The 17,293-nt window shown below is 30.6% G+C and overlaps 1 protein-coding gene across 1 annotated transcript in view; it reads left to right on the forward strand.

The window, feature by feature from the left end:
* Nucleotides 1-17,293, forward strand: part of LOC124368316 (protein SCAI) — a 65,236-nt gene that overhangs the window by 35,573 nt on the left and 12,370 nt on the right. Inside the window, exons 11-14 of the mRNA XM_046825592.1 lie at nt 7,930-8,020; nt 9,567-9,721; nt 12,076-12,246; nt 14,183-14,283. Coding sequence (XP_046681548.1) covers nt 7,930-8,020; nt 9,567-9,721; nt 12,076-12,246; nt 14,183-14,283 — 518 coding nt within the window. The remainder of the gene's footprint in view (nt 1-7,929; nt 8,021-9,566; nt 9,722-12,075; nt 12,247-14,182; nt 14,284-17,293) is intronic.

Genomic DNA, 17,293 nt, shown 5'->3' on the forward strand with positions numbered 1-17,293 from the left:
AGTTTTCAGATCCATGTTTTGTAATGTAATTATATAAGTTAAATATTTCTTTGAAATCTTCCTCTCCCATATACATTTTAAAGTGATGGCATTCATTTTTCAAGCCTCTATCAGTATACTGAAATTTTATGGAAATCTGATTTGATCAATACAAATAATGATCCATTGACTAAAAACCCAAAATCAAGCAGAGATAAAATATATGAATTTTTTCAACAAATTTGGGAAAACCGAGATCAAATTGAGGGTTCTGGAATAAGAAAATTCAGTGATAACAAGATAGAATATAGTTATATCAATTATTTAGCAAAACTTTAAAGTATTATTAACTACATTTATGGTCAAGAAAATGATGAAAACAATTTTTTGAATAAAAAGAAAGCAATTAAAGATTTTATTTTGAATAAACTTGATGAATTGATTGAAATACCACACGGAATTTTTCACCAATTCTAATAGAAGGAGCGGATTTTTAAACAATCTTATTACCAATTTACCGTTTGAATTGCACATGCCAGGCCATCCCCAGTATCTGGGGCCTGGAACAAAGGTTGATAAAAGACTAAAAAAGGGAGGTGCTGGTATAAATAAATGAGATAAAACTGCAATGGAACACAATATTTTTTTATGTGAAACATAACAATACAAAATCTAGGCATGTTACAAATACATTTTTACAATACCAAGCAATTGATGGATTTTTAACAAAAAATCTTAGTTTAGATGAAAAATTTGCATTTATGACAACTGGAGCAATGTTTTTAAAGAGAAGATTGGGAATGGGGATTGAAGAAAAATCAGCTTAGCAAATAGAGAGAAAATTTGTGGACGTAAACTTTAGCAAAAATCAAAAAGGCAAGATAAAATCTGATTTTAAGAAGAAAATTCTTGTTAGTATACAATTCCCTTCTTTACAGACATATAATGGTTTGAGAGATGTTTTATTTTACAATTTATGTTTTAATTGGTCATCTGTTTAAAAAATCTATATATTCTGTTTTATGTATGTTTAGTGTAAATTCATTTTGTTGTAACCCCTTCTAAATTATTTCCAGTTCCTCTTTTGTTTTTATTTTTTTATATATATATATATATATATAAGTCTTTGCCCTTAACTATAAGGCTGTGTAATCTGCAAAAAGTACCAATCCTCCATGTACATTTAGATTTGTGGCACTATTAATATAGATCAAAAACAAAAGAGGGCCAAGACAACTTCCTTGGGGAACACCATGTGTTATGTTTTCTAAATATGAGATTTCTTTGTCAATTTTTGCATTACAAAATCTGCTATCAAGATAGCTATTGAATAAATTAAAAATCTTACCTCTGACTCCTATATTTTACAGTTTGTACAGTAATATCTTAAAATTTACAGTAGCAAAAAGCTTTTTTAAGATCTAGGAATTTACCAGTGTGTTTTTATTATTACTGTTAACAACTAAATCTATTGTTTCTTCTGTATTTTCTTATAATTCTAAAACCAATTTGTGATTTACTGATAAAATATTATATTTAATAAAAAAACTATATACTCTCTCATACAAACATTTCTAAAATATCTTGACAATTATTTGGTAATAGACTATTTTATGAAAATTTGATGGATCAGATAAACTTCCTTCTTTTTTGTAGATTGGATTTATTGTAGCTATTATAATTTTTTCGGGAAAAATACCAGTTTGAATGCTTAGGCTGAAAATGAATGCAAATGGTTTACACAAAACATCTTTCAAGTTTTTAATTAGTTTTATTCGAATTTTTTTCGGATTCACATGTTCTATCATTTAAAAAGTTTATTTTGTGATCGATTTCTAGTTATGTGATTTCAGAGAGATAGATAGAATTTAGATTATTTTTAAAATTTTCATACTTGTTGTTAAAATTTTCTTAAAAATGTATACAAATTCATTCAATTGTTACTTGCCCCCTTTCATACTACAACCCTTATACAGGGTGATTCAAAACTAAACGGCAATCTCTCGGGAGCTTATTCTATAGCTAAAAACAAGTAAAAAAGTTCATATAACCATATGCCCGGAAACGCTTCGTTAGCGAGTTACGCCTAGCGAAAGATTTCGCCCGGATTTCAGAACCCTTGGTGAAGTCAGGCCGTATAAAAATGGTAAAGGTAGTTACAAAGATACAAATACGATTGTTTTTTATGTTTTTATATCTGACAAATTTATTAAAATTCGTCCCAGAGCTGTAAATGCAATACTTTCAGAGATATCTTACGTAAAACACAAGAATTGGTGCAAAGAAATAACACATTTTTGTGTTTAACGTAAGATTACTTCCATAAATGTTAAATAAAGGTCATTTTTTTCTTAAACAGATTTGTAGAACATTTAATTCTGAAAAGATTCATGTGAATTACTTAGGAAAAAAATTAATAATAGGTATTGAAATTTAGCTTTATTTAAAAATAAAACAGACGCACAAAAATGCATATTCTTATCTGCATAAAATATTAACTAATGTTTAGGTTGTGAGTAACAGCTGATCATTTATTCTAGACTGAACATTAACATAAAATGTATTTACCTTTATAAAACTGTAATAATCACCTATAATAGTTGCTCAAAGTGTCCTCCGTTGTTAGCAATGCACGTTTTCGCACGACGAATCCACTCTTTTCTAGCGCGTTTCATAACGTTTGGAGCATTCTTGATAGTTTCTGCCGCCTCTGTAATGCGATTTCGTAACTCCTCTATGGTGTTAATCCGTTTTGAATAAACAATTGACTTCATCCAACCCCATAAGAAAAAGTCTGCTGGCGTGAGGTCAGGAGAACGTGGTGGCCATTTTACTGGTCCATTTCGACCAATCCATTGTCTACCGTATGTATCATTTAAATAGTTTTTCACATCATTAGAAAAATGTGGAGGTGCTCCGTCGTGCATAAACCATGCATTTATTCTGTTTTGAACAGGAATATCTTCCAAGAGGGTAGGCAGGTTTGTTCTTAAAAAATTTAAGTACGCTACTCCATTAAGTCGATTAGGGAGGAAAAATGGACCAATCAAATTATCACCCAGAACACCAAGCCATACATTGACTGAAAATGTATGTTGAAAATGCCTCGTCGCAGTTTCATGTGGGTTGTCGTACGCCCAAGTATGGGTATTACGAAAATTTACAATTCCATTTCTAGTAAAACAGGATTCATCAGTAACGAGAATACGCCGAAGAAAATACTGATGTCGTAAACAATTTCTTCTTAACCAGCGGCAGAACATCTTCCGTTTATTAAGATCTTGCGGTAATAAGTCTTGAACACGTGTTATATGGAATGGGTACAACTGTGCTTCATGAAGTGTCCGCCATACGCTTGACTGGCAAATATTTAACTGACGTGATAATCGTCTGGTGCTTGTGGTTGGTGATAATTCTACAGCATTTATTATTGCTTGTTCATTATTATAGTTCCTTGCGCTACGTTGACGACCAGTATCTATTCGCTTCGGTTTAAAGCTACCAGTTTCTCTAAGTCGTCTCTCCACAGCTTCAAATGTTTTGCGATCAGGTGTTCTTCGATGTGGAAAAGTATCACGATATTCCTGAACTGCAGCTAAACCATTCTTGTTAACTTTGCCGTAAATCAGTATCATGTCCGTATACTCTTCAAACGAATACATACCATTTACATTATCTGCCATTATTTACTAAGATAATTACATACACTTTTATAAAAATATTTAATAAAATATTTTAAAAATAAATATTTAATAAAATATTTTATACACTTGTATAAAATATTTCCAAATAATCACAGGATCTCACAAAATACAATCTTCACACGCCACAATACAAAAACCTCCATAAAGGTTATTCAAATATTACTTCATGAACTTAATTGTTGATCAGCTGATATTGCCAACCTTTGCAAAGAAAATATGACGATAAAAAGTGTTGAATAAATGATCAGCTGTTACTCACAACCTAAACATTAGTTAATATTTTATGCAGATAAGAATATGCATTTTTGTGCGTCTGTTTTATTTTTAAATAAAGCTACATTTCAATACCTATTCTTAATTTTTTTTCCTAAGTAATTCACATGAATCTTTTCAGAATTAAATGTTCTACAAATCTGTTTAAGAAAAAAATGACCTTTATTTAACATTTATGGAAGTAATCTTACGTTAAACACAAAAATGTGTTATTTCTTTGCACCAATTCTTGTGTTTTACGTAAGATATCTCTGAAAGTATTGCATTTACAGCTCTGGGACGAATTTTAATAAATTTGTCAGATATAAAAACATAAAAAACAATCGTATTTGTATCTTTGTAACTACCTTTACCATTTTTATACGGCCTGACTTCACCAAGGGTTCTGAAATCCGGGCGAAATCTTTCGCTAATCGTAACTCGCTAACGAAGCGTTTCCGGGCATATGGTTATATGAACTTTTTTACTTGTTTTTAGCTATAGAATAAGCTCTCGAGAGATTGCCGTTTAGTTTTGAATCACCCTGTATTTATCTACACACACACACACACACACACACACACACACACACACAAATGCGCACACACACACACACACACAAACACACACACACACACACATACAAATACACATAATTCTAGAGGAGTGGAAGAAGGGACCCCGGAAGAGCTCGGCTTCTCTACCATAGGACAAGTTTCCCCCTCTCTTAAAACGGTTGTTCGAATCTCTCAAGGAAGAGAATGTCTTTGCTGGATTCAAGAAGTGTGGAATAGTTTCCCCTAAGACGCCAGAAAGTTCTGGAGATGCTTCCTTCTGCCAAGAGCAATAACAGTACCAGTAACCCCAAAGAGAGTCAACACAGGCACAGGCCTTGGATTCTAATTTACTAGAACTTCTAAAAACTATTAGGCAGGGAGATGGTACCAAACAAAGAAAGAAAAGGATAAAAGTCTCTGTAACGCTTGGATGAAGTGTGGGAGAAAACAACTTCAATGAAGCATAATCTGAAGTTTCAGCCCCGGTAGCAGGACCTTCAACTGCCCCATCCCAAGCACCTTCTATGAGTGGACTATGTAAACCTAAAAAGAAAGACTACTGCACCTGTTTCTGAAGAAGTATCTTCTGAAGGTGAATCGGGTTACTCAATCCAAGACAGCGAAAAAGAATTTCGATTGGCAACCACCTCTGAAGATCACCTATATGATGCAGACAAACCTTCATCCCCTTCCTGTCTAGTTGGAGACAACACAGTTATGAGAGTGGTGAGGAAGCAGAAGAAATTGTTCTGGTTATATGTTACCAAGGTTATTGAAGTCGAGGATGACGGATATGTAGGAGTATTTTTCAAGAAGTCCAATGTAACAAAGTTCAAAGAGACTGATGAGGAGGGTTTTTTCACTAAACAGAACATTCTTTGTATCCTATCAAAACCCACTCTTAGTACCTCTGGAAGATTTCAGGGTACTATCTCCTTCCAGGATGACCCTAAATAATTCTAAATAATTGTTAGTTTTATACTCTTTTGGAACAATATTAAGCTATAGCGTCTTTGATTCTGACTGATTCTGCACCAATAAACTTTCTTCTTCTGTTCTTAAACTTTTCTAAAACGAATATGTGTAATTTTGTTTCCAAACTTCCCAAAATGTTCCTAATATTTATAAATTAGTGGCAATGAAATAAATAGTATTTTTTCTGTAAGTTTCTTATGGGTCCATCTTGATTTTTACCTGAAGTGGAATATCGATATAAACACATTAATGAAACTGCTGAATCAGTCACATTTGCCCTGAGGTGCCTTTCTACATTTGCCTTTGAACAAGTTCTAAAACTGTTACTTAGGCCTATTTTAGCTACAGATTTTGGAGATTTTTTTGTGTCATCAACTTTAATAGGATATTTACTCTTCAAAAGAGAATGTTGAGAGTCGTCTGGGAAATGAGACCAGATGAAAGCTGTAGAGAGCATTTCTGATCTAGTGGAATCTTGATTTTGACATCCCTTCTCATTTTTCATTCGACAATGTATGTTTTACGAAATATAAATCTGTTTCCTAATTTAAATCATGATTACTATACTTCACACAGAAATTACCTAATTTTGGATCGATTAAGGATCAACCTTCCCAAAACTTTTTTATTTTAGTCCTAAACTCTACAATTAACTTCCAAATGTAATCAAAATACAAACAAATTAAAACATTTTTTAAAAGTATTTAAAGGCTTATCATGAAGTCTTTTTACAGTTTTCACAATGCTTTCGTGATACCTATGTATTGATGAGATCAATAGTGTTTTGTAGTAAGAATAATTGTAATAACTTTTACAAGAATGTACTGTGTTTTACATTTAGGTTGCATGCTCAATTGTAAACTGTTCCGTTCTATTGCTTTCGTATAATTAGGCTACTGAGTGTTGACTTGCACAGAAAACCTTTGTGTTCTATATTTAAATAAATTATTCTTATTCTTACTCCTAATATTTCAAACATTTCCCGTGGGAGGGTCTCTGAACCCCCCTACTGATCTGGAGGGATTTCCATAACCCCGACTCCCTGGTGTTCCAGACACCTCCCATAGAAGATTTGTGGGTGTGTCACTGAGATGAACACATTCATTCTCTTTGGTAATTCCCTTATTGTGCTAATTAGATATTTTTTTTAATTCTGAACAGTCTAGTTAAACATTACGTAGTTGTTTAATTTACTGCCAGGGAGCTGTAGGTATCGCCTTCAAGATTAAGCCAGAGTACAGAAATATTAAACTATTGTGTTTAATCCAGGGTGCTTAATCTTACACTATGTAAAAAGTATTAAAGTATTAAGTTAGATGGAAAAATTCAAGAGGCGTGACAAAAACACAGGCCATTGCTAGGAAGTTTTTACAAAAACCTGCTGTACTGAAAAAACTATGAAGAATTTTGTCAAAAAATGTTTTATTTTTATTCATGATAATGAGCTTCAGCAACATATGAATTTCCAAATAAATATTTATGGAAAATTTTCTATTATCTGTACCCATTTGACTTGGCTCTAAAACTTCCACCGTTTCTTTGGTCTTAAGTATGATCTTAGTCAACACTTTGTGAAAAATAATACAGTAAAACACTCTGCAGGTTGAACATTTGGTAGTGGATTGGTCAATTGAGGTCAGAATATAAAATGTGTTGGCAAGAAACCAAAAATTGTTCTATCACATAGATATAAAAGAATTTTATGTGATCAATAATAGTGTATATAATATAGTAGTAGGGTGTACAATCATTATAACAGTATATAAAATATGGAAACGCATTGTTTTTTAACAAGTTTTTATACCTCATCAAATATTTTTGTGTTGAATTTCTGTACTTTAAGGTAAATCAATATAAATGCTCTGAGATTTTTTTTGGCATTGTCATTTCATATTAAATTTTTAAATAAACAAATTTATTATTTCTTGAAAAATTGTTTACGATAAGTAAATATAATTTTTAGTACCGGTACATTATTATATAAGAGAGTTTATTACAGTCATGATACTATTTTAAAAATACTACAAACTCCTAAATTAAAATCTACTGCATCAGATTAAAACTGAAAAATATTAGAAACACTTGGTATATAATAACTACTTTTCCATGCAGTATTTTGTAAAAATAGGTCTCTGCTTGATCATGCTCTATCCTTATACACATAAACAGTACAGATGGACATTTTCCTAAGAACCACTGTTTCCCTCAAGGGATTCCAAAACTGACGCTTCCACTGAAAATGAAAATCTAAGTTTTGCCATCACAACACTTTCTCTTACTCTACATAATTATAGCAGAGAAGTAAAATTTTGTAAGTGTACTAATTTTATAGCTGCAAACAATATGGTGTCCATCCAGTGACCATGCCCAATAGTTTTCTTTTTTTCTTTTGTATGTTGTTAAACTGATTAGTTTATAAAATTGGAGCTTACATATACTAACTGTTTAATGTTTAATTTCAGCGGGATATGATCTCGGAGGTGTTATTACAAGCAGCAAACGTGAAAGTGACCATATGAATAAAAAAGGAATGCACCTGAAGGAAATGCATTGGTATGTAACACTATAGAGTACTCAATTAAAAATTGTACTGTGGCCATTTAATTATGCAGAGTGGTAATACTAATACAGCCACATCCTCTCTTCTCAATATTTGTATCAATGAAAATAAATTTAGAAGATTAAAAGGATAGTTATTAGATTCAAGTTTGCTCTTTATTATTTTGTGATATTATATTTTAACTAAAAATGAGTAATATCTCAAAATGTACTAACACCAACCTCTTCGCATAAATTGATCCCAAATTAGATTTTTTTGCTGTTAGTAAAAGAACAAAATCCAACTCCATTTGAAATAAAGTGTAGAACCTTTCACCTAACATTTCACAAAGAAACTGACTGGACAATACGTACAGATGGTGTACTGTGAGAAGGTAGAGAAAAACAAGGAATTGCATCTTCTTGACATTGCATGGTGTCAGAAATGTATCTTTTGGTTATATCAACCCTTTAACAATGGATTGACTAAGTTAAGCTCACTCACCATGCATGTTGAACAGACATATAACTATCCAAAATACAGTTATACATTTCATCTTTACTGATCTTTGACCCTCCTATTTTACCTAAACTTCGTGCTGAAATTGTTCCTTATTATTCGATTTTCAAGTATGTGTCACAAATTGGATTTGCAGTTTAAACATTCTGAACAGAGGGCATCCCTCCACCTTCTGAGCATATCTCCTTTGAATTTGAAAGGATAACATGATTTCTGACATTTGCCATCATTATTATAATAGAAAAGGAAAGGTATCTTTTGTAACATATAAAGATGGCAAATATCAGAAATTCTGTAATCCTTTCAAACCATTTATCGTTAATAACAAACTTTAAACTAAGGACTTTGAATTTGCTAATAAGTAGATCTTTTAATTTAATAATTACCAAATGTACTTTTTAAAGATATATGTTCACAAGCCGTTATAAGAAGTCTGACATCAGTCCCATGACTGCCTTTCCATTTATTATTTGAAATCATTCAAAAAGTTATTTTGAAATAAGAAATGTTTTATCATTTGAAAGGTTAGTGAGAGTTTTCTGACTTTTTTATTATTATGTTCAACAATAAGTGAGAAGATGCTGGCTTTTCAATCATTCAAATTAATGAGATGGTGTGGTTTTTAACAAATCAAAATTACCAAAATGGAGCTTATTATTAATTATTTGAAAACGAGTAAGAGAATTAATTATAACTTTATTTTATTATGATTTTATATTTATATGTGCGTGTGTGTGTGTGTGTGTGTGTGTGTGTGTGTGTGTGTGTGTGTGTATATAATATATATATATATATATATATATAAAATTTTAATAAACATTGAATTGCAAAAAGTACTTGCTCCGCCGGGACTCGAACCTGGATCTCTCACTTGCCGGGTGAATGTGCTACCATTACACCACAGAGCCCTAACTTTTTACGATTCAATTATTTTGTATTTGGCCGTTTCTTTCACATATGTGTTTAAATATATATATATATATATATATACATAGATTAATCATAATTATTTATATTTTAAACTTAAACAAAATTTTCCAGCCTTTACCCTGGGGACCTTCACCCGTTCACCAGGAAACCGTTCTTTATAATCGTCGACTCTGACAATAGCTTCGTATTCCAGCACATACCAAGGTACTTCGGCCAGCCAATGGTAGTACTCATGTCTCCTCAGGATATTCCACCAAGCTTTCAAGGTACTGGACATATGTTGTTGGCTCAATATACACTACACTGAGAAGTACAACTGCATCAATAATTGCACTTACCAATTATGTTAATGAACATTTCCTCTAAATACTTTTTATATATTTACAAAATATGTATGTATTGTTTGGTTTATCACATATGTATTAAATATAAGATTGTTTGAGTACTGTTGTTTGTTTGTTAAAAAATAAATAAAAAAGAGGCGCCCTTTGTAAAACTTTTAAAGCCCACCCTCATGGACCAATAGCCTGTGTGTTATCTTATCAAACTAAATAAGGGGAAGTCAATTGTACAAGGGTGATGGTTCTAGTTCTGGGTCATAGATCAGATTTACCACTATGCCTCAGCCACCAGAGGGCCACATAAGTTTTCACATATTTGTATGAAATTCAAATATCATTGTCTACTGCACGGGGATAAAGTAGTTATCCCACCATTATATTCATGCCATATTTTAATTATTCTTTTAAAATATTTAACAAGAAGAATATGACAGTGATATGACAATGTTATAGTCTCAGAGCTCAAGTGTTAGAGCTTTCAACCAGAAATTGAGGAACGTGGACTTAAACACCACTAATTACTAGATTTTCTTATCATCAAATATATTTCTATAGTTTTTGTTCATTCAATTCTAAAATCCAAGATTATCAAAAGACATTTTTCCTTATAAAAGATAATAGTCATTTAAAGCGAACGGTCACGATCTTGCCAAGGAATTCTAATACAATTATCTATTTCGCAAATTGTTTTCCCATGGAAACACCGCTCTCAACAAACTGGTAGTTAGCACATTCAAACAAACAGGCGTCGACTTTGGTAAATTAAAAACCTTATCAGAGAAATCTTTGTTCAAAATTAAATGTTGTAAATACTGGTTTATAAAATTACACGGCTAAGACAATGACTTTAATACCTTCATAACATGACCAATACTGAATATTTTGAACTGCCCGGTCAAGAATAAAAATTAAGATGGTAATTTAATAACAAATGTTTTATGTAATTCTAAAACTACATTCTCAAAAAGTCTTTTTCTGTCTATGCATTTGTCTCTATATTGTATACAAATTTGGTCTTAATCGGATTATCAAAGTATCAGAATTATGAAGTTTTAAAGTTACAATTTGGTTGAAAAATACCAAAAACTGTAAACTTTTTCAATGTTATCAACATAAAAACTGAAAGAAAGTCGGAAAACTTATTCTCTAAACACAGAAATAAACAAGCAACATTTTAATGTAAATCCCGTTATTGTATCTCAACTGCTTTGTTTGTGGTTAAATTTCCAATTCGGAAATAAACTTTTTCATTCACTTACATTAAAATACATATTAATTAATATACATTTACGAGTAGATGGCCATAAGTAATATAGGGTTGTTGTATGTTTTGTTTATGGTGGATTTGACTTGGGTTTGGTATAAGGTAGTGAAAAATTTTTAGCTTTGTCTTATCGTTATTCAAGCAAAAGCTACTGTTTAATAAATGGGTAATTCATTGAAATGTAGAACTATTTATTAAACAAAAGCAGTTCACAAAACAGGAGATATAAAATTTCGAACCTTAAAATTTCACTATGTCATAACATTAACAAGTCACATATAATTGTGTTACTCTCAGCTAGTGATGCACTCCATATAAATATAAATAGAGAGAAACTGTATATTTATGTATTTTTATAATATTTTAAAGAAGTTTCAAGTAAATTATATTCTTAAATTTAACTGATAGCAAAGCTATCTTTGTCAGACACATCACATCGTGACCTCACAAGAATAAAAGTTTTTAAGTATTGGTTTTGTGTGTTTTAAATTGAATTAAGTTAATAGTAGCCAATTCAAGCTCCATCTTCAAAATTACAATATATTTTTAAATAATCATAATTTTAAATTCAACATGGGGGAGAGAGGGTTGCACAAAACACCTGGCCAGCACCTGTAGATTTGTAAATTCGGCTCTGGTAACAGGCAGGATTTGAACCTGCAGTATCTTTAACTCAGATCCAAAGTGATCTATTCCTAGAATTTTGACATTTCTCTAAATCATTTTAATATTCTAAAATATAAGTTCTCTTGAGAATTTAATTAAAAAAATGTGATCAACTAAAGAATTACATCTAGAAATTTTGAATGTATCCTACTACTTACAACTGTAAAAGTTCAAATTTACTTTACTGTTTCATCAAAATTTGAGTAAAATCATTTATTGCTTCATACATAAACTGAATATTACAAGCATTATTGCTGTCACATTTTAATAAAAACAGTACTAGTAATATTGAAATAAAAATAAGGATAGTACATGAATATTTTTATTTTTGATTTTGTCATTCTTTCAGATCATCAGCACAATGGAAGTCTGTTCACCCTGTTTCTACATAGTCCACTGACAGCGTTCTGCTTCATCTGCAATATTCTCAATGTCCCCATACACCACTGGGAGCGCTGTCAGTCATTCATCGACAGATTTGTGACAGAAGCAAGTAGACTGTTTGGCCGCAGTAGAATAGGTACGTTCAGTTCATGTATATCATTTTTTTTATATTTACAATATTTCAACTATTTGAATGATTCTAATAATTTTAGTAACAATAATCACTATTAGTTGACTCAGAAAGTTTTACTTATATTTCCAGTCATTTCCTCTGTTATTTCAAGAATAAAAAATTTAAATAGTACAAAATTATAATACTTTAAAATGTCTGATCACAAAGTGGTCCTGAAAAGTATAAACACAAAATAGTCACAGTAAAACAACTATTTTATCATCCTGCACAAATAACAGCTGTTTTTGACATAAGTTGGTCCATAGAGTGATTGTTGGTATGTAATCTTAATGGTATTATTATATTACATTTTATACATTTTAAACATATTTTTATCTTTTATTATTTGGACATCACCAAGATTTTACTCATTTATATTTAATTTTTTTATAGTAAGATATTAGTAGAAAATATGTCTAGTTCAAAATTGTTTTGTATTTAATATTGACATTGATAACACAACTTAGGCTGTTGTATATCAATAAGATGTTTATTATTATTATTATGTAAAATTATTATGTAATAAAAATGTTAATGAAATATGTAAGTTTTAATTTTGTTTCATGTATGATAAAACTATGGTTCACCAAACACAGAGCAAAAGAGTCTTTAGAAACTTAATTGTATTTCCAACTCTGCCTACACCTTGTTCATAAGACAAAATTGCGCAGAAAAACAACCAATTTTGCTCCTAGTGATGAAACCTACTACTAATTGGTGTTTGATACAAAACTTCAATTAGTTCATGTTTAAAAAAAATTCTTAGTGTAGTGTGTTGGATTCATCCCATTTCATGTGATGAATTTTAAACCAGACATGTAGAGGAATTTCAGACTGCTTAGCAAGTTTTAAACTGTACTGTTTTATGCTAACCCTTATTTTACCAGCTGTCTGTATCTGTTTTCACTAGATTACATGATAGTCAACAGACAAAAAAGTGTACTATTAGTTTACTGTTACAACAGCTATTAATATTATATTGACTTATGATGAGGTAAAATTGTACCATAAAAGACCAATAATGTGTGTGTGTGTAAATTCTTATATAAAAAAGAATTTAATGCAGTACCCTTAATCTTATTTATTCCAACTATAGTTCATTATGTCAATGTATTCTGCTTAAACATACCGGTACTCTAACTTTTTGACAAATGTTGATTATAATTTTTCTTCCTTTTCTTTATAATATGTGCTCAAGTAATTAACTTGAGAAGTATTCTTTTATCATAATGTTAAAAATTACCAGGTCAAAATATACTTGATAAGACATCAAATTTTATGATATTGATGAAGTTTGCAATCAAGAATAATTTTTATTTTGAGTATCTTGACTCTGTAATAAGATATTATACTTTTTATTCAGAAATAGACCGCAATAATTTAACAGTCCTCTCGGTTGACAGTTATTAGTAATTTAACACAGAAATGTAAATATTTAGATGAACTTCATTAATTTAAAAAGCAAACAAATAAATATCATTTTCACTGCTATAGTCTACAGAAACGTATTATTATGGCACTCCCATTATTAGCTACCGTGGTGTTCAATAGCCAATCATGAGGTCATCTAAGGTAATTTTTAAATGTTTTGGGTGCATCAACAGCTTGGAAATAATTGGTTTGATCGATTCCCACTTGGCTATGTTATTCAAAGTTGTTGATTTATACGTAGATTCGACAATTTATCCAAGCATTTAGACCCAAAAACCATGTAAATTGCATTTTCAAAATCCTTTGGTTTTGATGTTTGCAGTCTTACCAACACACCAAACTTTATCCTTGTAGCCCCTATGTTACAGTTCATTTAGGTATTGAAAAATGTTATATGAAAACCTACATCTAGTTGTAAGATTATAACTCTTTATAGATAGTTGAAATCAACATTGAATGGTATGTTTAGATCCAGCATATCTTCAGTTTTTTGGAGATGACTTTCTGCGGCTACTTCTCCTGAGATATGTTTTCTGTGATGTAGTTCTACATCTACATAGATCATTTAAAGTAAGTGATAACATAGATATTTATCTATAAACAATATTCATTCACTAGTTTACTCATATCTGTTAAATGTATAAAATATTGTTATGCATCAACAATTTAGGAAATTTTCAAATCTGCAGTGAAGACATTAAAAAAGTTAAAAGTAAAAAAATTTACCATTAATGTAAACTGAGCCTGTTAAAGCACTAGTTGTTGTCATATATTTCTTGTTTTGGGATACTAAAGAGTTTTCTGATGTATTTATTAAAAAATCAGTATTGTACTCTTTTACTATATTTTTCATTAAAACTTAACAAAAAATTTATTTTTAACTTAATTTAATATTTAAACAAATATTTTGAATTTCTTTTAGTTTAGAGCACTTAAAAGTACTTAAACCACTTGTGCTGGTTTTTTTGTGTGTTAATTAGAACAAACAACATTTAAATCAGTAAAACATTACTCTTTTACAATAAATCACAAATAAAGCACATATTTATTAGTCATTGTCACTGTCTTCATCCAAGTCCTGTAATGTGCTCACATCTACAGCATCCCCGTTAGTGACAAGTCTCTGGAAGTAATTGTAAAGGCTCTGGAGGGATGTATGGGAGCAGGTCCAACATGTCTTGCTTTTTTTATTGAGTTACAGACCGATTCCTTGTGTTCAATGTACCCTGATCAATATTGCAAACGTTATATGGTTGCCCTCTTTTGTCCATGGGCATGAAATTCAGAGTTGAAAATGGCATCTCTTCAGAGACAGTGTCCTTGAAAAGGATTTTAAATGGTTTCCTCCTCTGATAGCATATCCATAGCCATGACAGGATGACCATCACAGTTTTTCTTTCTTTTGGTAATATTTATTAGGATGTTGTCAACAGACAAGAACTCCTCGTTCGTCATAACTGTTACATGAAAGGTTTCTTTTTCCTCGACCTAGTAATGGTTCTGTATCAGTTATCAGGTGTATGGATTTGTTATGACATGCTGACGTTTTCAGTTAATGCAAAGTTACAATCATTGGAGAGATGAGAATACCTGCTTTCCATGAATCAAGAATCAAGATGTTTATTACAACAAAACATTAACAGTTATACAATGATAAATAATGTGTGAGCAGGTTGCTTGTCATGTATTCACTATCAATGGCTGTCTTATACATAGAGAAAGTCATTATTGTGGTGCAATGCCAAGTTCAAATATCTATTTAACTACTACTATATTTTAACAGGAATAATTATATGTTACAATTCATCTTCATGATAAATTATTATAAGTTTTGTTTTAACAAAAATGGCCAGTTAGTTAAAATGAGTAATTAAAATTAGCTTATTTAAAACATCATAATTCATTTTTTTAAATTAAACAGTTAATAACATATTTATGCATTGTTAGACAATGATTTTAGTATTGTTTGGACTTTGAACAGATTTCATTAGTGTCATGGTAACTTTCCAATAACGGTTTTGGCCTGCAAATTCATCACTGTACATAACTACATGTGTGGCTGCTGGGGCTCTAGTTTCAATGTGTTTCATCAAACCAGTAGCAATTTCTTGAGAACCTTTCAAACCACTAACTTCGTCCCAACTATATGAATCCGAGCTTGGTTGAAAGTTGTTGGTAGCCTAATTTATACACCTACATATTACATTTGTAATAGGCTTACTCCTCCAAATCAAACAAGATTTGTTTATTTTACAGAATATGCTATCATGGAATCACAAGCTTTTTCTGCCTTTTGTAAATGAAATTCATGGTCTTGCTCATGGGTGGATTTATCAATATTAGATTAGCCTTATTAAAAAATGCTAACATATTCAATAAAAACTTTACAAATACGATCCAGATCCTTAAATCTATAACTTTCTTGTATGCTATTAGTAACACTACTGTCTCTAGCCCGTAAGTAGTCAAACATCTTAATGAAAGCCTAGGACAAGCTACATACTATTTTCAAATTATCAATTGAAAGAGGAAAAGAATTATTACAAAAATTAAACGTGGATAACTTTGGATAAACAAGGTATACATTTTTTGTTGGAAGTCTTTTTTGTATATTTTATAAAAACTTAATGAAAAGTTTGAAGATAACAGCCGTTCAAACTTGTGAAATATATTATCTAGGCTATAATACATTATAGACCAGAGGTAAACAGTTTTTAAAATTGAAATAATCAAATAAACTTCTAAATAACTTTATTTTTATACATTTTATATTTGGATATTTACATTTGTTAAGGGTTTCCAGTAGTTGTGATTCAAAGTTTCAAAATAGTCTGGTTATGTGTCAGCTAAAAGCATCTTGAGAAAAACTGAAAAGGGTTTTCTATAATTCTCAAGTGATTTGCAACAATTTGTTAATAAATTTCTTTTGAAACCTCAAAAGGTTTTAAGATGACATTTGTGCAATGAGAACTATAGCCTATAATATAGAGAACTATTCAGTAATATAGCAGCAACAGTGTACAAGATTACTACTGTAATTTCTGTATAATTCCAAATAAGTCTGGTATGTAAATAATATACATTCCTCATGTAAGTAATTTAGTTTTTACTTCACTTTTTTAAGGAAATATAGGCTGGTTGTCATTTAAACATTTTCAAAATGCTATTCTTGGTATGGTGTTCATATATTTTTGTAAGAAAAATATTTATAGATTTTTAATTTGTATATTTTTTACAATAACTCTTTATGTTTAACAGAGTGGAGGTACATAGTTTTGAAGATTATGAGTATAAATATGAAAATAAAATAGATGTCATCAGACATGTAATACTTTAAGAAAAATAAATAAACTTAGCAGTGCATACTGATAAGATTTCATTTCATGGTGACAGTTTCATTAAGTCCCATGTCATGTGTTCTTTTTATATCTTAGTCTCTTCACAGCATCTATGTGCAATCTGCAGCAAGCAGGGTGATAGAAACTTCCTCATTCACTTCACTTAATACGATATTATATTAAGTAGTATATTATTGTCATAACAATTAGAATTAGACAGTAGGAAGACCACACATTAATAA

Source organism: Homalodisca vitripennis, chromosome 1 (genome assembly GCF_021130785.1).
Source record: "Homalodisca vitripennis isolate AUS2020 chromosome 1, UT_GWSS_2.1, whole genome shotgun sequence".
Lineage (NCBI taxonomy): Eukaryota > Metazoa > Arthropoda > Insecta > Hemiptera > Cicadellidae > Homalodisca > Homalodisca vitripennis.